At 37.9% G+C, this 22,275-nt stretch overlaps 1 protein-coding gene across 2 annotated transcripts in view; it reads right to left on the bottom strand.

Annotated features, from left to right (window-relative positions):
- LOC139142439 (BMP-binding endothelial regulator protein-like) overlaps nucleotides 1-5,777 on the bottom strand; it is a 279,806-nt gene extending 274,029 nt beyond the window's left edge. For both annotated transcript variants that reach the window (XM_070712379.1, XM_070712378.1), the window contains exons 1-4: nucleotides 5,663-5,777; nucleotides 4,694-4,721; nucleotides 3,657-3,914; nucleotides 967-1,217 (exon numbers count right to left, since the gene is read on the bottom strand). In XM_070712379.1, the coding sequence (XP_070568480.1) occupies nucleotides 967-1,217; nucleotides 3,657-3,914; nucleotides 4,694-4,721; nucleotides 5,663-5,707 (582 nt within the window). In that variant the 5' untranslated portion in view covers nucleotides 5,708-5,777. The remainder of the gene's footprint in view (nucleotides 1-966; nucleotides 1,218-3,656; nucleotides 3,915-4,693; nucleotides 4,722-5,662) is intronic.
- Between the last annotated feature and the right edge of the window lie 16,498 nt (nucleotides 5,778-22,275).

The raw sequence follows: 22,275 nt of genomic DNA on the forward strand, positions 1-22,275 counted from the left end.
AACCCTTTGGAGTAGTCGTTTTCTCTTTATGTAAAGCTGTATGGTTGTGGCGAACGAAATAAAGCGGTTAGCACTTCGAATCCAACAACCTGACAACCTGCGTCACGTTGTAGCCTTTTGATGGCACGACGTTGGCCATACTAAATTGGAAAACACTGAAAACACCACTGTCCAGTAATAGGGCTCCGTCATGGGCTAAATGTTCATAAACATTTTCACTCAAACATTTTGCACATAGTAATCCACTTTTTTAAGTACTTTTACTGAGTTATGCTAAGTCTACAGGTTGTCCCTGTATTGAGTTTTGTAAGCACCAGTCCTACAAAAAAACCACACACGTGTTACCTACTTTCATACAGCGCACTTATAAATCTTTTTGTCCCCAGCCGGCTTCTTTGACATAAAATGAACGACTTCGAAATTGTTGGCTGCAAAAAATTGCGACTGATTTTGAATTTGTGACATTGGTACCTCACCCGTCGAAATGTTTACACTTCTGTATCCACTATCTTATCACTATGAGTACAACCTAGTAGTGTCTGTTCACAAGGCTATTTGTGGCCTGTCCCCTCCATACACCCGGGATATGTTAACAGAGTACGATACAAAAAGATCTTTAAGATCTGTCAGTAGTAAAGCTCTACAAGCACCATTTGCTAGAAAGTCATTGCTCCTAGCCTATACAACGAGTTGCCTAGAGCAATAAGAAGTTGTACAAGTGTTAGAGTTTTTAAGCATGCCCGTTATAAATTTTATCGACAATGAAAGCTTTACCGACACTTTTACTTGACAATCTGTTTGTGTTCTGATGTTGTTATCTCTGTATTTTTTGTCTAGTTTATAAATAAGTTTTCTTTGTGCTCACCCCTTTTGAAAAGAGGCGTAAGCTTATACCTATCAAGAATTTTTAAAAGTTTATATTATTATTGTTGTTGTTGTTGTTGCTGCTGTTGTTGTTGTTCTTACCTTAACGTTGTTGTGTGTGTCCATTTCGATAACCTGTCCTCCGACGATTACAGTCACGTCAGTTGTCCTGCTCCTGATCTCTCGATCGAGTGGGTCACGTGGTTCAAACTTTCCCAACACTTCAAAACGAGGCGGTTTGCCCGAGCAATCCTTCACGATTGTATGCCAGCAGAGCCCTTGGTAGGTGTAGCGGCGTCCGTCGAAAGTCAAGATGTGGGGATCATGGGTCACATCAGCACACCTTGGAATATCTGGGAATTAAAAGTGCACTTCAAGTTTCGTTTAAGGTAGAATGCTCCTCAGGCAAATATATTCAGACTGTCAATTTTTTCACAATTCTTTTCTAAGCTACCACTTGTGGTGCTCATTTAAAACTCTTGAAGTAATAAGTGTTTATTGATATCGAAAATTTGAACACCCCCCTTCCCCACAGAATTAACACAGGGGTGTCGATCATTTTGAATATCTCATGTCAGGTAGTTTGTTTCTCTCGTACCAAACTTTGCAAAATGACCCCTGATTTTTATTCTTGATTTGGTAAGGGAATGGTTGAAAGTTTCAAAGAGGAAATTTCAGAAAGAGTTTCAATCTTTCACTCACGAAGCGCATACTGCCTTATAGTGCGATTAAATTGTCATTGCATGAAGTGAGCTAGCAACCAAAACAACGCACCAGGGGGGAAATAACCGGAAAAATAGAACAATTTGACACTCTAAATCATTGATTTGACCCCAAATGATAACTCTAGTAATATTTTACCAAATGTGTTGATATGACGACGAAACAACCCAATAAACTATGTCTGACGCTACACGTGAAAGGTAAGAACTGAAAATTTTCGCGTATTTAAGGATTAATGGGCACAATCAGGAATATTTTCCAAATTAAAACAAGCTTGTTCTTTTTCATTTAACGGTTATAAACATGTTAATAGTGTATGTAACAACGAGTCCAACAACTTTAAATGGAACGCATTCTTCTAGTATTTTAATGGACAGTAGGGCCAGACATGATGGAAATTATCGTTTAACAGCTAGGGATTTTATTAGCCATATTATGGAAATCATTTACTCATAGACTTGACAATGTCCAACAAGACCAAAGCAAGAACAAACCTCATAACGATTATCTTACACACCATTTTGTGCAATGTTTACAAACTGTAACTTCAGAATATATCACGTTTTTGCGGAACTGAATGAAAACTTTAAATAAGAGTCGTGTCTTAAATGTAAAATTATAGACAACATTCTTTCTAGAGCTTATCCTTAATTTAAAGATTATGTTAACAAATTTGTAAGATATTTGTGTGATGACGTAAGAAAACAAACAAACAACACATAGTATGAGCTAAAGTTAAGGCTCTTGACTTTTGTTCCGTGGTAAAGAATACAACCAACAAAAGTTTGCTTAAAAACACAAATTAGTTTAGTGTTTGGAAAAAAGACTTAACTTTACTAGTAGCCAAAGCATAGTACCAAGATCGCAAGCGCTTGAGAACACCATCAAATTTAACCTTGACGTGTTTCTACATCTAGGCATGCTATTAATGTACTTTGAACGAGTAGAAAATAACAGCTTATGTAAATGTTGCGTTTTCCAACTACGAATTGATTATGAAATGTCCTGTTTCTCCACTCGCTCCAACGAAATCTTCCCGTTTTCCCCTTTTTTCCCTTACTGTCCCAACTGTTTGCTCATTACCATATATATAATTTTTCTTCCAAGGCGGCAAAGTGACGAAAATAGAATAATAATACTCCTGTCCGCCGATTTGAGCTTTGGAGTTTGTCAGTATGCATGATAACGAAATTTCTGCGCCCTCTGACGATGAAATATTAAAGGTATACAGTCACCTGTAATCTAAATATGCCCATATATGGTAAGGGGGCGTTCCTTGGTATTCAAAATGCACATGTGAGGGCGCTGTTTTTAAAAAAGCGGCCACCCGCTTAAAATCTGTGATTGGTTAGATTTCTCTTTCCATGGTAACTGTGGCAAAATTGGAAGAGGTGACAGTATACCTTTAACACCAGAAAAATTGCCCGCCAATTCGCCTACCATTAAATCGTCTGCAATTTCTTTTGGGTTATCCCTGACTGTGGTAATAGACAAGATTGAGCATATTTGCTTAAGGTATGAAAGCTTTTAATAAAGGGCGGATTTCTTGTTTTTCAAGTTTCAGATTCATATTTTTAAAACTATATTAAATAGTCACTACTGAGCAAGTTTGCGCCAAAGTAAAACAAACTTACGTCGAAGACATCATCGATGTATCGCTGACTCCAAGAATCCGATCAAAGTCAATTTCGAAGAAATTTGTGAAGCGAATTCTTAATAACAACTTTGGAAAACTTAAAATACAAGAGTGAAATGAACAGCTCACCCATACAGAGGATTTAAAAAGAAATTTTTCTAGAGAGAGTTTCTTTTTATAGCCGATTACAAAGTTTTGAATTAGAGAAAAACTATATCAAAGCGATGAGTACATCGCTTAACTTGGCGAAAGACAGCCCTCGTGACGTGGACAATTTTGTCGATTAGCAGAGCTATCAGTCCAAGGTAGAAATACAAAAAATGCAGGTGTGCAAACTTCTCACATCTGGCATCAATTTTGTCTCTATGAATATTTATGCAAGGACTCAAAAAAACCTGACTTGTTTCTTTTGAATAAAAGTTGCAAAACGTACCAATCTCTTGGGTTTCTGTTTTTCTTCCGCTCGCCGTTGCCATCACCATATCCACTTTTAGCGTTGTTGGGACTGTTACAGCTGCTTGGTAATCAACTTCTTCGAACGTTACGCTGGGTAACATCAACACCGAGCCTCTGTAGCCAACCCCGTCTCCACTTATTACGAAGTTTATTCTCTGAGTGGTATCGACATTAACACGCCGGTTGAAGGACAGTGTCACCAAACATCCTGTATTAACAAGCTCGACGTCAATTCCTAGATATTTGAGAGAATATTCGTAGAAAAAAGTTCAAAAGTGTGGATTAGTTAAAACTGGCAAGGTGATTTTCCATTGAAAGGTATATCTGTTACTGGTGAGGTCCAAAACTATTGCAGGAGCCAACAGCAAAACGTCACATACAAATCGCAGAACTATCACGTTAAAGAAGAACAGTCGAAACAGAAATTCTGTCATTGAAACTCAATTCGAAACTTAAAAAGTCTTAAAGAACTACAGAATGTCGTATTTTTGTTAAGTTCTATTTAGCAGCGTTTCCAACCATGTCAGTGTTCCAATACGCTGACAGTAATTAATCCTTTGGGTGCTGTAATTTTTCCCCATCGAAATCGTGTGCAACATTTTACCAATCTTTATTAATTTTTCTGTAATTTTTGTGATAATTATGGACTAAGTGGAACCACATTTCATTGAATACTGTTTTGTATAAAAATTTTGGCAAAAATCTGAAAAAAATTGACTGGCGTATATTTTATAAAAGGGACAAAAATCGACGTTGGCGCTCAGAGGTTAAATTAACACCCACGGCACTCAATCAAGGCTGATTCAGCCAATCACAAATAAGCCGAACAGAAGTCGTCTAGCTTTCGTCATTTAGCCAGGTCCTTCGATTGTACACTGAATTAAATATGGTATCGCCTTCGGCTTCTCTGTCGCCATATTTCGACAGAAAAACTTCGTCATCCATGTTAACGACTTTGTATTTCACTGTCTGACGTAGTGCCAGAAACCACACGGTGAAAGAACAGAGACCTACCTGGCAAAAACGCATTTGTCGTCCCAATCTATAGGAGAAAAGAAATACCAACTATAAAACTTTCCAGAAGTATCAATTTCTATAGGTTACATCGATGTTGATGCAATTGTTGAGCAGTTGAACCGTTTATTTCATTTCCACAACGTGTAACAATATCGTTCTATTGACTGTATGTCACATATCTGTCAGTTTTAAGGTAGTTTCGTTCGCGCCTCGAAATTGAAATATTTAAACTTTTTGCTAAAACTTCCTTCAAGCAAGTTTTCAACCATTCTCTTGCAAAATCAAGAATAAAAATGGGAGGTCAAATTTTGGTACCAAAGAAACAAACTACCCTCTACTTACCGATATTTGAAATTCAAAACGGCCACCATTCGTGTGTTATTTTTGTGGGGGAAATAAAATGCCTGATTTTCACTAAAAGCTAAGCTAGTAAAATTTATTCAGTAACAATAAACCCTCGTAAGTGGTACGCCAAAAGAATACTGTAAAAGTGTCAGAGTCCAAAGATGGCCCCAAGGCACATTCTACCCCAATCGTGTATACTGCGTGTGGTGTTACCGGATGCTGATTGGTGACATTGGTGCTTTGCAAAACATCTCGTCGATTGACGACTTGCGAAGACAACATGTAAAGCAGTGAGAAAATCGATTAATGTTTACACCCTGCCTTTATAACCTTGCCATGAGCACGGGAGACAGATCCATTATGCGTGTACATGAGCAACATTTTCGAGTCGGTAAGTTGGAAAAGAGACGACGCTGAAAGAATCGAGAAAGTTAAAAAAACCAAGAGGTGTTGTGTAGGACTGTAAGCCTTCATATGAAAAATTGACGATAACCCGATAGAATTATTTTACACTAAGTTATACTCTGTTTGGGATTTTCTCATTGCTGTGGAAAAGCAAGTGATGGAGATATTTCCATCAAATATTATCAGAAAATTTATGAAACTAAGTAAGATACTCACCATAGAAATCGCAACGGCGAACAGAGACAGGACAAGGATCCTCATCTTCAGGTTTCGTACGTCGATGACAGACTCAGACAAAAGATAGAATATTCACCAACTGGCGATTCTTTTGATTGGCTGCAGACTTATATCTCCTATACCCTAAGGCGTCACGGGACTGCGACAGCTGTAGATGTATGTTTTCCCAAAATGCAAATTCTAGCCGACTTGCGGCGCATGGTGTGTTTATTTTAAAACCACAAAAGAGTGGATAGGATAATTTCGTTGTTTCCGGCGTACCTGTCAATCAATTCGAGTTGTTATTGCGTAAGGATTGCAAAATAAACGATTTTCTGTATACCTTCGTAAACAATATTTTTACACATACTGCACGCTGACAGACGTCAGGCAGACATATCCGTGGGTGGCTGAAACTCAAACAAGAAGCTTCGCCAAAAGCGTGCATGGCCCTTAGGGTAGGATGCGTCTTGGGGACTGGCATTCGGACTTTCAAATTTTTCCATTACTTTTCTGGTCTACAACTTGTTGTGGCTGATTTTAAAGCTTCTGCACTAAAAGAATTTTACCGTCTCAGATTTAGAAAATCCCTTAGAGTAAACGCAGGAATGGCAACCATTTTGAATTCCAAATATCAAACGGTAAACGTAAAGGTAGTTGCAAGGTGACCCCGGATTTTTATTCCTGATTGTTGGGAGGATGGCGGAATGTTTCATTGAAGAAGGTTTGAGCAAAAGTTTAAGTCTTTCACTTTCGAAGGCACAAGATCTTACTGGAACTTTTCTGAGAAAGAGCTTTGTCGGTGTTTGTAAATGCAAATGACGTTCTTAAAGTCATTCCCTCGATCAACCCAAAATTTGTCTTCAAGCGCCCATCTTTTAATTAAAATAAAACGAAGAGAATCATTACTTGTCAACTCGCTTTCCATTGAATCAGGCATGGCCCTTCCACAGAATGAAATTAAGTCAAATTACAGCTTTATGATAAAATAATTTTCATCTGCTCATGAATATCAAAGGGGAATACAGGGCTCATACGCTGTGTAGGTTAGAGTTAGTTGGACGATTTTAATCTCTGTAAACTGACCCCCTGATAAAACCAACCTAAATAAAATATATTACATCAGCAAAAGTGTAAATGCGATGCAACCCGTCATTCATACTTATCTGCACTGCTGGAAAGGATTTTTCGTAGTTTTCATTGCGTAAATATTTCATAATAAAGTGTTTAATGTGTACGTACATGATTGGATATATATACAGGCTGATGGGGGTCCGGTAGACAGATCCATAGTAGTTAAAAAAGCCAAAAAAAGCCGGTCCAAGATAGACCGCGCCTCGTTGACAAGTATTCGGACTCTCATACTTTTCCATTATATTTCTGGTCTACCGTTTATAGCGTCTCATTGTAAAACTCTTGGACTTCGAAAAATTATTACCGTCGTTTTTTTGGGAAAACCGAATTCTTTTTATTTGCCCATAGAGTTAACTAAGGGATGGGGGCTATTGTGGCTTTCAAACCTCGGTAAATGTTAGGTAATTTGTTTCTTCAGTTCCTAGGCTTTGTACGCTGATCCATGATTTTTATTCTTGAATTGGTGAGCGAATAGTTGAAAGTTTCGTTGAGGAAAGTCTGAGCAAAGTTTAAGTCTTTCAATTTCGAAGGCACAATACTTTTTTGAACTATTTGTCAGATAAAGGTTTGTTTGTGCTTATGAATTATATTCGCGTACTGAAATTCAGCTCCCTCGATCAACCACAAAAAAGTGCTTTTAAGCATCCGTCTTTTAATTAAGATAGAACCAGTTCATTACCCGTCAAGCCACTTTCCCATCAAATCAGGCCTAGCCATTCCACAGTAAGAAATGAAGTCGAATTAATTTTTTTTATTATACAAAAGTTTTCACGTGCTCATCAGAGGAGGGATATATGGCTAACGTGTTGTTGTTGTATTTCGTATCTAGGTTAGATTTAGTCGGGCGATTTCAGTCTCTGTAAGCTTAGGTCGAATAAAACCAACCTAAATAAAATATCATATATCAACAAAAGTGTGAATGCGATGCCATTTTCCCGAATACGAATACGAAAACGAAGAGCCGAGATTATTGTCTTTGTTTCTCTGTTCACTTTAGGCTGTGCCTGCTTGCCTGTTTGCTGGAGTCTGTCTTTGTGAAAGCTGTCGTACGCAAATTTAATAAAAATACGTATGGAATACATACCAAGCGTTCTTAGAGTACTTTCTATCATTCGTATTGCTAAACAGGTGTGCCAAAAATTACAATGAACCTCCTAAATGTAGAGAATGTTTGGCGTGATAGTGCTGGACAACGTGCAGAATTTTCATTGTTCTTTTCATATTGAGTGACAGACTTTGCTCAGTTCTTTGTTCAACAACTTATCTTTTCTACCAAAGATTAAGGAAACTCATATCGGACAACTTTAAATTTTGTTGAAACTTTTCATGCCGGAACTTTCGAAATCAAGAATATAAATCAGGGGCTACAGTGCCAAATCTGGTACTTGAGAAAATTAACATGCGTTGCGTAAAATTTACCCATATTTGAAAATCAAACTGGCGTCTATCACTGTACTAGCCCTATGGGGAAAAATAAATTTTTCAATTTTCTCAAAATGAGGCGGTGAAAGCTTTTATTACTCATGACCTTTAAAATGAGCCCGCACAGTGGTAGACTAAGTTTTCGAATTGGAATAAATAAATAAATATTTATAAATACAAACACACACACAGAGAGACAAACACAGACACACACCACACACCTACACACACACACACACACACATAATATATACATATATATATATACACAAACACAGTATATATATAAGATAGATAGTAATATATATATAATATATATATATATATTTATATAGATATATCTCGGACATAGCATATATATATATATAATATATACATATATATATATATATATGTATATATATATATATATATATATATATATATATATATATATATATATACATCCCCGAGGAGCATATCATTCTACTTCAAACATGATCAATCGTTTTTTGTTAAGCATGTCATGATATTGAGTACATTTCTAGGACTAGTCGAGCTAGGAGACTCTTGACGTCGGGTAAATGGACACCTACCCATGGGCACATAGTCTTGTGGGGCCGTAATGCATAATACTATAACAATTGTGATTCGTTATTTACGGTTACTTGGTAAGCGTCATTTTGGCGCAGATACAATCCGCGAGCCAGTGACTGGTCAAAATTCCCCAACACTGACAATTGGCTGACCTTAGAATGCGCCCCAGGGACAGATAGACTTTCTAACTGTCACAATACATTTTGGTCAACCACTTGGGGAGGGGGCTCATTTTAAGCTTGCTGAGTATCTTTAATAAGTTTCTGCAAATCGAAAATTGCATTTTTCCCTATAGGGATAACACAGGGATTGTGGTATATTTGAATTACATGGTAAATATCGGGTACTAATTTATTTCTCTAGTACCAAATTTTTGTCGTGACCCCTGATTTCATTTTTGATTTCCTAAAAGAAATGATTTAAAGATTCTTTACACAACGAATGTAGACCTTAATAGCTCGAATTACTCTTGAAAGCGCCATCTTAACATGCGAGTTTGAACATGGATATGTCGTTGTCGCCTGCGACAGAGGTGAGTGATGGCAGCGGGACATCTCGACGTCCATGATAGAATTGGATGAGGTTGGTTCCAAATACATATTAACTCGCAGTGTCCACGTAACATCATATATGTTGGCTATCCATCGGGCCTGAGAATAGCTCACCTCAAAAGAGTTTGTTTCCCTCGGTCTATGGCCTCAGCACATGCTGTAAATGACCCTTATGAGCAGTCAATATGAGTGGTTTATTCGTCCGAGCAGCATCGATACTTCTACAGTGAGTTTTCATGCTCGTTTGGCATCACATTATTATGACACTTGTGTTGTTCCTTCGATATTGTCCGAATACTTTCCTGCAGAATAAACGTGTCATTCGTTCGTCCCCAACTCTACGATAAGTTTGCTCTCCAAAACGTTCAGCAGCGATGCCGATGTTTTATCGCACAAATGTGTGTATGCACTCCGGTATTTTCTGCCTTATGAAAATTAGGGCGCTCATAAAATTGAAATTTACAAATTTAAATCCTTGCTGATGCTTATGGTTGCTTCCCATACTCAGTATTTTTACAAGTTTACTGACCCGATTCGTTATCGCCTTCTTCAGTTTCATCAAACGTTTTGAAATGTGTTTTTGCTAAAAATGGGGCGCGTTCATAGTTGCTAGGTGTAATTTGCCTTATGCGATTACTATTATACCTAAGTTTAGTGTTATTACATATTGGGTTATTATTACATATTGGGTTAGTATTACATATTGGGTTATTATTACATATTGGGTTAGTATTACATATTGAGTTAGCATTGCATATTCGGTTAAGTGTTAATATGAAATATTACATATTGGGTTAGTATTACACATTTGGTTGATCATTACATATTTAGCTGATACAAGGTTCAATGTAATGATTTTTATTTTTCTAGCGCGTGTTTCAAATACCTATGGCACCTAAAGGAGTGGGTCCTTGAACTTTTCATTGACCAAAATATTTCAACCTTCCTAATCGTGGATGCCAAATCACTGCAATGAGATTGAAAGACACCTTGACATAATCAGCATTTCAAAAAACATATTTTTATTCAACGTGGCAATGGGAGCACAGTGAAATGGGAACTGAATGTTTTTGAATGGATAGTGTATTGTCTGATGCAGACAGCTTGTCTAGACAATGTTCGACAGTGTTTTGATTTTTATGTTGATGGTACACATCCTCGACTAAAATAAAGACATCTAATGGCTTAAAGCCCCAGTATTTGTAACTTTTAACAATTTTTTTCATATTTTTGATTAAAATGACATCCTCAGTATGTAAAAGTAGACCATAATTTATACTGAATCGCATGGTTTGCATGCCCAGCCCGCCTCACGATTAACAGTAAAAGGAGTGAAAAATGACTTCTTGTCCGGACCAGAAGTCAGCTTTGTTGACACACGAAACGAAACGTAATCACACCACCGCGCATGCTCAACCACATCTACGCAAGTTTTACTGTGGCGTCCGTAGAAACCATACGCTCTTCGACAAGGTCTGGTCCATCGAAACTGGAGACTCAGCTAAAAACGCGCGAAAGTTGGGTGAAATACCGGAAAGATATAAATACGTAAGTGTTTATAGATTATTCCGACTATAATGAGCCGTGCAAACAAACGTCTTGAACAGCTAAACCATGGAGGTAGTAGAGAAGCTGCATGCAAGGCACTGCACGTTGTGACCGACGGTACGGAGATCAAGTTTGCTGAATGAAGTGAGAGAGAAAAACATATATGAATAAAAATTCAACACTTCACCATTGTAATCATTAAACTAGTCGTTTCTTCCATTATGGAGTATAATGAAAATTTCGTTGAAAATAAATGACGGGACTGATTCTGCTCCGTCTACTCAAACGAAGTTATGTGTGCGGCCAGGTTACGCTGCAGGCAACACAGCCTATCAACTTCGCATATCGTTGCCGTACGGCGTAATTGAAAACGCTCAGAAAGAAAAAATTATATCTTGAATGCAGTACAAAAGTCTTACTTGTTAAATTTAAAAGTATTTCCAAATAGTATCGAACGTAACGGGTATCTAATCCTCACAAGGACTACCGTAGTACAACAAGTATCGGCTAGCTGCGATGCGATGGAGCTCCAGGCATTGTAAGCTTAGAAGTTCGAACACAAGAGAGATCCCGGCCTCACTGCAAAGTCGTCCCCTGCGCACCCGGCCCGACAGCAAACTAACCTCTTGGTTTGATTCTGTTGTTTATATATTTTTGTATAAAATTCATGATACATATATCTGACTTTCACAACTGTACAATTTGCTCAGGACTGTGAGTTTTGCTGTAGTCTACAGACGATCGGAGGGAGCTAAGGCAGGCCCCAAATTTGCATGGACAATGCCCGGGACAATTACAGACGCAGCTCGATGAGAAAGTCATTCACATAAACGTAAATGAAGTGATCAATACAAAACTTTTAAACATCACTGGTTCTGAAAATTTATGATCAATGGTTCTGACCTACGGATTTTACACTGCGGCGTTGTTTTTTGTGTGTTTGGCCGGCTACTAGTCCTGTAAGGCTGTACTACATGGAGGTAGAAGACTGTACAAGTGCAGCGGGGCCGGGCCGAGATTGGTGTGGGGCCTGCAGCAAGGTAAAATTGACAGCGTCCATTGCAGAATGCCCGCGTGTTATCCTTTCTCGTTTGGGAGGAAATTTACCGCTGTATTCAGATGCCTTTTTACCAGTATAAATGCTCAGTAACTGATGCATCAAGAGCCAAGAGTCTGTAAATTTCTTAGCAGTAGCTCCATTGTTTTTTTTTCTAAATTTTCGCTGAGATACGTTAGTGCGTATACTGGTCCCGATCGTTCTGACTCGGGCGTTCACAGCTGTTTAGGGAGCCGTCATTATTTACGACCTGGGGGTCGGAGGAATTACATTAGAAACTCCGAAATTTTGAGTCACACCCCAGCCAACCATGATGACTTTGAGTAACCCCCTCTCTAACAGAAAGTTTGGCTTACCTGAGCCCATGTAACAATATGTAGATATAAAAGCTCACCTTATAAGCAGTCTCCGACCATGTAGTATTGATAAATTTGGATGGGTAGCATGTCATTATGGTATGGTTAAATGTCCAAATGGTTGTTGAACTCAAGTCAAATAAAATATAAATTTCTATGATAATATAAAGGATGAATTCACAACAGTTCAGTTTTGTCCTAGATCCTGTGCACTTATAGTGATATCTGTCGAGAACATTTCTCCATGACCCAGCCTCTCCTTCCACCACTGGTAACGACTGCAGAAAACTACTGTGTGACATCATCATCACCACTGTTGATCCTCATCTTTACTGTCGCTGGTGCCATTGCGTACATGAACAACGATGTTATTCTCATCGTCACTATCTTCTCTCTCATAATAAGTACTGCTAGTAGTGGCAACTACTTGCAGTTTTTTTTGCCTTGCTTCATCTAATTGATATTTATTTGTACTGTTAGAGTATTTATTTTCTTTTCATTTAATATGTATCAGAGTAAAATATATATTATCAACTAATCATTATGTCATTGAGGAAAGAGCAAGACAAAGAACATAGGGCCAAAGTCCCTGAAGCTACTATAGACATGGATACAAAATTAAGTATTTCCTGACTCAGACTGTATGAAAATATCTCACTAAGGTCATCCTAGGGACATGTAAACCAAATATTAAAGCTGTCTGACCAGCGGTTTTGAAAAAACAAGCGACTCAACAGTTGACAGAGCTCTGCTGTGTTATGTAGAGAATAAGCTTTTGTGACACATGTATTGATGAAGAAGGTGGATATCTTTGATAGCTCATATTAGTCTATAATAGCAAATAAACGAGAGTTAATTACATTCTAATTAAAGTAAACAAGACTTGCTTAAATCAAGATTTACGTCATAAAAAAACAGCATATCTGTCAGGTTATAAAGAATCTTGAGCTGCTTATATCAGTATTTTCATCCTATTAACCAAGCACATTTTAACTTTCAAATTAACATTGTAAGAAAGTTCTGTTGAATAAGTTGAGACTGTACGTACTCAGAGAAAGCACACTGAAGAGACAAATGTTTGAAACTTAAGAAGTTCAAGGTCATCAAAAGCATTATAAGGAATCATGTTACACTTTCATTGCACTGTTTACACAGATTGCACAAGTGCTATAAATAGCACATGAGGAATCTTACAGCCCAGCTTTACCATAAAAACCCTATCACTTTGACCACTCTTTTAATTGACCACTCTATTTTTTTCCTCAAAAAGTAATCTTATTTTATCCTTACCAAGTCAACCATAAATGGAAATTAGAACTTTCTCTATCTCTATTTATTTGACCACCCTATCATGACAAACTATTATGAGCAATTTCTTTTAGATAACATAAATGGTGGTTCAGAATATATCAAAGGTGGGATTCTGGAAAGTTGCGTTTACATGTTTTAATCCTCCAAGATGGTAAGCATTTCACTATGAACTGTCAAAAAAAGTTGAACTTTCTGATAATTCCACACTAAAATTATTTGGCTTTGATGATTTCCTAATTAATTCAATTATTTAAAATCATATTAATTATTTTTTTCTGGATGAATTGATAGGGTTTATACAGTACAAGAATTCCATACAATGTAAGTCAAATTTTGACCAAAAATGACAAAAAATTCCTTAAAAATACACATTTGCATATTTCATCACGATTTGAACAAATCTAAATTGGGTTATCCCTAGGGACCTGTATACCAAATAACAATGCTGTCTGACCAGCGGTTATGAAGAAGAAGATTTTTTACCAAAAACACCTTTTTTGGCATTAATTTGCCTATTTTCAACAATATCAAAAATTTAAAAAAACTAGTTTCTCAAAATCTTGTTTTTCATCTATACAACAAATATCAAATCAGTAAGTACTGCGGTTCTCAAGATATTTGAGTGGACGGACGCCTCACAAACGGACATACATACATACATACATACATACATACATACATACATACATACATACATACATACATACATACATACATACAGACTGACGACGGACACCGGACGGATACCCATCCCAATAGCTTCTATAGACTATAGTCTATAGTAGCTAAAAAACATTTTGAGCACCCCCTTATAACTTTCAATTTTTGAATGACCCCCAGGTCGTAAATACTGACGGTTCCCTTACTTGCTGCCAAAGGCCATCGCGTTCACTGCATTCGACAGCCTACCATACATTGCCAAACTATGTTGCTTCGATTTCGCAATCACCTTGCCGCTAAAGCGACAATCAGCTGAAATTTATTACTTCAAGTTACTCAATTTTGATAGCTATTTGCCTACAGAAGTGAGCCAAGTGTATATAGTGTCATCTTTATTTTACATCGGTACCCGGAGTTCTGAGTGACCAACTGCAGGGTGCGCATCGGTGCACTGCCGACTGCAGTTTGAATAATCCGTATACAACGCACACTGTACCAGAATAGAATGTCAGCCTCCTCTGCCAAAGTTCTGTATCCTCTGAAACACAGTAGCAGTACGTATTTGAACGGAGAAGGACAAAATAAAACCATTCGCAAGGTCATTCAGCCGGCGACCATGGGCGATTACCCAGGCAGTGCATGTGGCGTGGCATGGCAAGGCCCCAGGAATGTTGCAGGCTCGATGATGTCATCAGTATCGGCGTTCTCGGTCACGTGCACAGCCTACAAGTTGTCAACAAACCCGCGCGGCAACCCAACTCGATCGGGCAATATTTAGCGTTTTTATGTCACTACAGGAGCACAAATTTGGCTTATTTCTTTACTGAACAACATTTCACGATGGATGTAAGAGAATAACATGTAATTTCGAACATAAAAAAAGGTTCAAAGTTACAAATACTGGGGCTTTAATATGAGCCTCAAACAAAAACGACACGAGAGAGAGAGAGAGAGAGAGAGAGAGAGAGAGAGAGAGAGAGAGAGAGTCAGAATATGGGAAAGAAGGTGGAATGTACATGCCACATTAAATTTGGCAAGACCTTGTATTCAGTTTTAGCAATCACCTGCAGGTAATCAGTCCCAGTATTATCACGTTTGATACTTCCACACCACTAGTCTTAAAATGCAGCATTCATCTTCCTTCGAGGATTATAATTTCAGCAGATTGACAACTCAGGCAGTAGGTGGCTTTACGTATTTCACTTAACAAGTAAATCGTACAAATAATTCACCGCCTTTAAGGCCCTATCGATGCAAGTGTATATTACAGGATAAGAATTATCTAGACATTTTCAGCAAGTTTAGTTCGTAGACACGAAGAGTACATTTTCAGAATTGTTTGGGTCGTATTTGAACAGCAAGTGTCCGGTGCGACGGAAACAGCTTGTACGGCCAGTTGGCAGACGGCTTCCGAGCATTGGTGTTTTGATTGTATATTCCTCTTTCTCTTTCTCTACTAAAATAAACACGTCTAATGGCTGGATGTTAGTCGATAACAAATACGAGAGAGAGAGAGAGAGAGAGAGAGAGAGAGAGAGAGAGAGAGAGAGAGAGAGAGAGAGAGAGAGAGAGAGAGAGAGAGAGAGAGAGAGAGAGACAGACAGACAGACAGACAGACAGACAGACAGACAGACAGACAGACAGAGAGGGGGGCAGAGACAGATGGGAAAAATCAGAATACTTGAATCACCTCAAATTTTGTTGTTTTGGCAGTTTTTGGCGTATTTGCACTGTATTTGTAGTTCACCTTCAAAAACTCGATGACCTTTTTGATCATAGCATCATTAGCTTTACATTTCAAGTTATGCCGTATACTCCAGAAAAGTTTCAATCCGCATGGTGAGAATATCGGCACTGAATAATGGGTATTTTATCAAACATTTCAATAGGAATTCTACTGTGTACACGTGACCAAACGTAGGAAAATGATAGGTGTTCCTTGCAGTCATTTCTCTGATCATCGTTTCTTAGTTTGTCTGCATTGACATTCGAATCAGTGTTACGGCCATCTTTTCCGATCACTAAGTGTGTATGTTTGAGGGGGCTTTTATGAAAGCTTGTAATGCTCAGGTTAAATTTCCGCGATTTTCACCGGACCTCTATGGACTATGGAGGATCTATGGTTGATTACTATCTCTTGATGAACTGAAGGTTTTCCCAGCTACCTTGTATAGCTACTTTATAGACCAAATGTTTCCCAGCTACCTCGCATAGCTATTCAAAACAAGCAAAGCTATCGAAAAATCTGAGCAAACTCTCGGTGTGGCTTTCAACACAAGTGTCTTTTTCATCCGTAAGACACCAACAATGTTGTGATGGCATTACAGCAATCGTATTGTACAACAGAGTGTATGATGTGACGGACACAGCTTGTCTTGGCATTTACATGGCACGAGTGTTAATTTGATATATCTGTCATTTTTCTTCGTCTAAACTAAACACGGGTGTGACTGAATGTGAGCATTAAATAATAGTGAGAAAGATACAGAGACAGAGACACAGACAGACAGACAGACAGACAGACAGACAGACAGACAGACAGACAGACAAACAGACAGAGACAGAAAAAGAGGCAGACAGAGGATAGAGATGGAATGAGGCGAAAGAAATACTTGAAATATGTCACTTCAAAGTATTGTTGTTAAATTGCACTTTATAATCATTATCTGAGAAACTCATGCATAAATAATTATCATCAAGTAATAACGGAGCTTGTTGCTGAAGTTGCTAGCACATCCTGCACAGGTTCGGGGTTTTTTGAAAGTTTTATTCATGTTTATATGTAAAATATTCATATTCGCCTTCAAGGTCAGGTCTTGCGATTTTGTACTGAATTTGTACTTTACCTTCAAAAGTTCGATGACCGTTTTGATCATATCATATCCTCATAAGCTATTCGGTCAAAATCATGTCGTATACTCCAGAAAAAGTTTCGATCGCCATGGTGAGAATGTCGGCACAGAATAATTTGTATTATATAACACATTTCAATAGGAATTCTACTGCGTACTAGTGACCAAACATATGAAAATAATAGGTGTTCCTTGCCTGTAATTTTATTTCTCTCAACATCGTTTCTGAATTTGTCTGCATTGACATTCGAATCAGTGTTACGGCCATCTTTTCCTATCACTAAGTGTGTATGTTTAAGGGGGCTTTTATGAAAGCTTGTAATGCTCATGTAAAAATTCCATTATTTTCACGGAACCTCTATGGACTATGGAGGATCTATGGTTGATTTTTACCTCTTGATGACCCGAAGGTTTTCCCAGTTACCTTGTATAGCTACTTTATGGACCAAATGTTTCCCAGCTACCTCGCATAGCTATTCAAAACAAGCAAAGCTATCGAAATAAGTAAACAAAATCTCGGTGCGGCTTTCAACACAAGTGTCTTTTTCATCCGTAAGACACCAACAATGTTGTGATGGCGTTACAGCAATCGTATTGTACGACAGAGTGTATGATGTGATGGACACAGCTTGTCTTGACATCTACATGGCACGAGTGTTAATTTGATATATCTGTCATTTTTCTTCGTCTAAACTAAACACAGGTGTGACTGAATATGAGCATTAAACAATAGTAAGAGAGGGAGACCGACAGACAGAGACAGACAGATAGACAGACAGAGACAGAAAAATAGGCAGACAGAGGACAGAAATAGAATGAGGCGAAATAAATACTTGAAATGTCTTGAAATGTATGTCACTTCAAAGCATTTTTTTAAATTGCACTTTATATTCATTATCTGAGAAAACTCGTGCAAAAATAATTATCGAGTAATAATTATAACTGCATACATATCCTGCATAGGTTCGTGTTGTTTGAAAAGTCACTCATTTAAGGTGAAGTACTACGAATTACGTCAAAATTAAGTTGTGGTGTCATTTTCTTGAAACTTTGCACAAATATTCTTGGAAGTTGTGCAAGTGCAAAAATAAAATAAAAAATGGGGGTCACCACGCTCGTTTCCATGGAAACGGACGTTAAAATGGCGTCGTTAGAAATAAATAAAAATGATAAAATTCACTTAAACTAAAGAAAGCAATTATAAAAAGCTTAGCAAATGAGTTAATTTTAATAAATACCAAGACTTAAGATCCATATCTATCGAATGTATAGTTTTCATGATGTTTGTAAAGAATTTTTACGTAAGTATCGATTACAAAATGACGATATCGAAATTATATCACCACATAATTTTCGAACTTTCTTCCTGTCGCTTTGAATGGTGTCATTTTGACCAAACTTGGCGAATAAAATCCTGACATAATACCATTCAGTTTACACTTTTAATAAAGGGTGTCTCCACGCTACTTTTTACAATATCTCCAGGTGAATGGGTAATATGCGCCATGTAAATGGGAGAGAAATGTTAATTTTTCGCTCATATTGAATAAAAACCAGCTTCCTAGGGGGTCAAAATATGACAAGGTTATAGGTCACATGTATTTCTAAGAGACTGGGTCAAAAAATTAGGTAAAAGCGCAATTTCAACAATGACAGGTGATGTTAAATACATGCGCTACAAAGTAACCCATTTGCGACAGGCTGGAGTTAAATCTGCGCAGAAACGTTCTAAAGCGTGTGCGCGTCCGAATTCGTCGCCCTTTACCTTAAATTTGTAAAATATTCATATTCGCCTTCAAGGCCAGTTTTTTGCGAATTTGTACCGAATTTGTACTTTACCTTCAAAAGTTCGATGACGATTTTGTTCCTCCCTAGCTATTCAGTCAAGACATTGTATACACTGTTGTTTCCCATGACAAAGGTATTGACAAAGAATAATGAATATTTTCATCACACACGTCAATAGGAATTACAATACGTCAATTCACCATGGACCTTATTACCGAAGAAACACATGATGTCAAGAGATAACTTTGTGATCAAATGTGAAACGACGATAGGTTTCTCCTCAAATACAACCGATTGCTGTGTATTTTATCACTCTCACCTCCGTTTCTTGATTTGTTTTGTGTTATCTTTCCAATCAGTGTCACAGCCATGGATTTTGATCGACATGTATGTTTGTTTAAGGAATTTGAAAAGGACAGGACAGGCGCGGGTTTAATTTCCACGATTATCACCGGCCTTCTGGAGATAGACAGGACGGGATCTATGGTTGCTCTTTATCACTTTCCCCGGTTATTTCATGGTCGTGAATGACTAGTCACAAAAGAGTCGCATTAAGAGACGAAAGCAGGGACCATGTGTAGTATCCAACACAAATTTCTTTTCTACGCAATGAGACTGAAAACCTTGTGTGATGATTCAATAATTGGCAGCGTGTAATCTTTGTTAGCTAGGTAGTGTATGATTCAATAGGCACAGCTGGTCTTGACATCTGCACGAGTGTTTTGTTTGATGTACCTGCCATTTTTCGTCGTGTTAAAACTAAACATAGCTGTGACTAAATGTGGACCTTTCACAAACAAAATACATGTTTTGGAGAGAGAGAGAGAGAGAGAGAGAGAGAGAGAGAGAGAGAGAGAGAGAGAGAGAGAGAGAGAGAGAGAGAGAGAGAGAGAGAGAGAGAGAGAATGTATGTTCCTCAGGCAGATATCTTATTATGATATTTTTCTTTTCGTATTTTTCCTTAGATTTTCCATATAAGACATACAGCTGCGACGGTAAGTAGTGTTCTTAGAATTTCAAACTGGTACATTTTATAAACAACTCTGTGGCCCTTCTCATGGCTGATCACAGGAAATGTTGAAATGAAAGCTAGATTTTCATGTTATGACAAAAGTAGACAAAAGAATACCATATCCATGTCAAGACGAGGAACTGTAGTATTGTTGCTAATTTTGTGGTACTTTAGAAAAAGCAATCAAAATCGGCAGCAAATGGCTGTGAAATAATCACCTTTTGAAATTGTCACCTCCGTTTGTCGTTTGGACCGCGCATGCCCATGATTTTACAATCAGCAAACGTACTAGCTAGGGAACGGTGATTCAAATTACATACTTAGCCAGAAAAAGCACTACTATGCCATCTTTCTCGACAAACAACCGAGGAAGTCGGTTTCTTTCAAAGCCAATCCCTACACAGAGATGGTAGCGACGCTTGGATAATTCTTACCAAGCTGGAGTCTCTGAGTCGTTCACAGCGCGCCCCTGCCAGTCTCTTCTCCAGACGACATTTTACACCTTCTTTTTGGGTGTCGTGCGTTTTCTGTAATATACATCTTCTTTAGTTTTTAAATTAAATATTTCGAACAAAAAATTGACAAATAAAAAATATGCCAGTTTCACCATCAATCCTCGAATCCGTGAACACTTGCAAAACATAGCTCTTTCTCTAGGTTACATAGACGTGATGCGACGATTCAAGATGGCCGCCCTATAGCTATCAGCTTTGCAGACTTGACGCGATTGTCAAATTTATGACTGCCGCAGATTATGAGTTTTTTAGTGATGTATTGAAAATGATATTCCTCGACGGACAGCTCTTCTTAAAATATGAAAAGTACTCCACCATGTTTATTGAGCCGACTGGGCACTTGCAGGACTGAAAGAAGACCCAGACGGAATATTCAAATGTACCTGCAGCAGACTTGTGTGGCTATTGGTCAGACCCTCTATCTGGGTATAATTATTGACGCTGCACTTCAATGTCTGTTATCATGGTTTCAAAGCTGTAATTTTATGACATCTAATATTCAAATATCATACGGAGGAAATAAACGTTGCTTTCCGCAAATGTATCCATTGCCTATTAATTTGTCGAACACGGTGAATGCGTCTACTGTTGAAAATGTTTAAAAGGTACGGAGTTTTGTCTACATACAACTTTCAAAAAGACAACACACCCCGAACTACTGGCAAGAATAGGTAAGGCAAGTGCTGATAGTTGGGAACCAATGGCCGATCGTATAAACAATTGGAAACTTCAGCGAGCCGTTCAGCGCGGCTTTAATCGACACCCATTTTACGCATGATCAACATCGTGTTAATACAAGGTTGCTTTTCAGCAACTACTTCACACAGACAACTAAAAACAGCAACCTTTTTTATACTTCAGCATTCAAAATAATTTGAATGATTAATGTCCCATCCTGTAGCTATTAGTGTAAGATATGGGGCAGATTAGTATTAATTTATGCTAAGTTTCGGTATTAAAATTTTATGCTAATGATTTTTTATCAAAGTGGAACATTCATCTGCCCCGCAATGTGCATTAGATATCCTGTAGCCAACGAAGTCTTTACGTTGGTCGTTAATAAAACCATGGGTTCATAGTCGCTAGTCCGTGGCTTACAACGGACAAGTGAAATTCTTGTTCATTTTGAGACTGTTTGATTCGCTTTTTGACGTTATTTTGAGTGACGAACGAATGTGAAGCAATTCCTGGAGCTTATCTGGAATCTGGAAATTATTATTTTGGTGATGATATCGATTTTTGCATATTCATTTCGTGAAAATAAAATCACGAACAGTAAGTATTTTATTATGCTATCAAAGGTGTGCCCTTTTACTTCAAAGTTAGGGAGCTTAGCTGAAAGCTCTGCTACATTGTTGCAATTGTATGAATGTATTAAGATCAGCAGAAGCATATCAGCCAGCTGTTCTTGGGCTTCTTTCCACATAAAGGTCAATAAATTAATGTCGCGCGCCTTTAATGGCACATCTCGACGTCTCATCGGTGTTAACCCTCCAATTTATTCCCGGTTATATTGAATATTACTGCTGTTGGACACTTTCTTAAATGGCAACATTTTTGTACGGGCGCGATAGCGTTTAACCCAATACACAACAGATCAGAGTAAAGCGAAACCGACGTTCAAGTTGTAGCGCCAGGGGATTTATATGTCACTGCAATTAGATTTCTCACATTCTTCTCTAACATCTCATTGGTTTGAACATTTTATTGTCTCATGTGACTTCAATATATATAACCCTAACTTAATAGTGTCAGTTCTAATCAACTGCACTTTCAAGGTCATGCTATTTACATTTAGAAATTCGAACTTATGTATATTCGGCCTTGAAAT

Source organism: Ptychodera flava, chromosome 10, assembly GCF_041260155.1.
Source record: "Ptychodera flava strain L36383 chromosome 10, AS_Pfla_20210202, whole genome shotgun sequence".
Lineage (NCBI taxonomy): Eukaryota > Metazoa > Hemichordata > Enteropneusta > Ptychoderidae > Ptychodera > Ptychodera flava.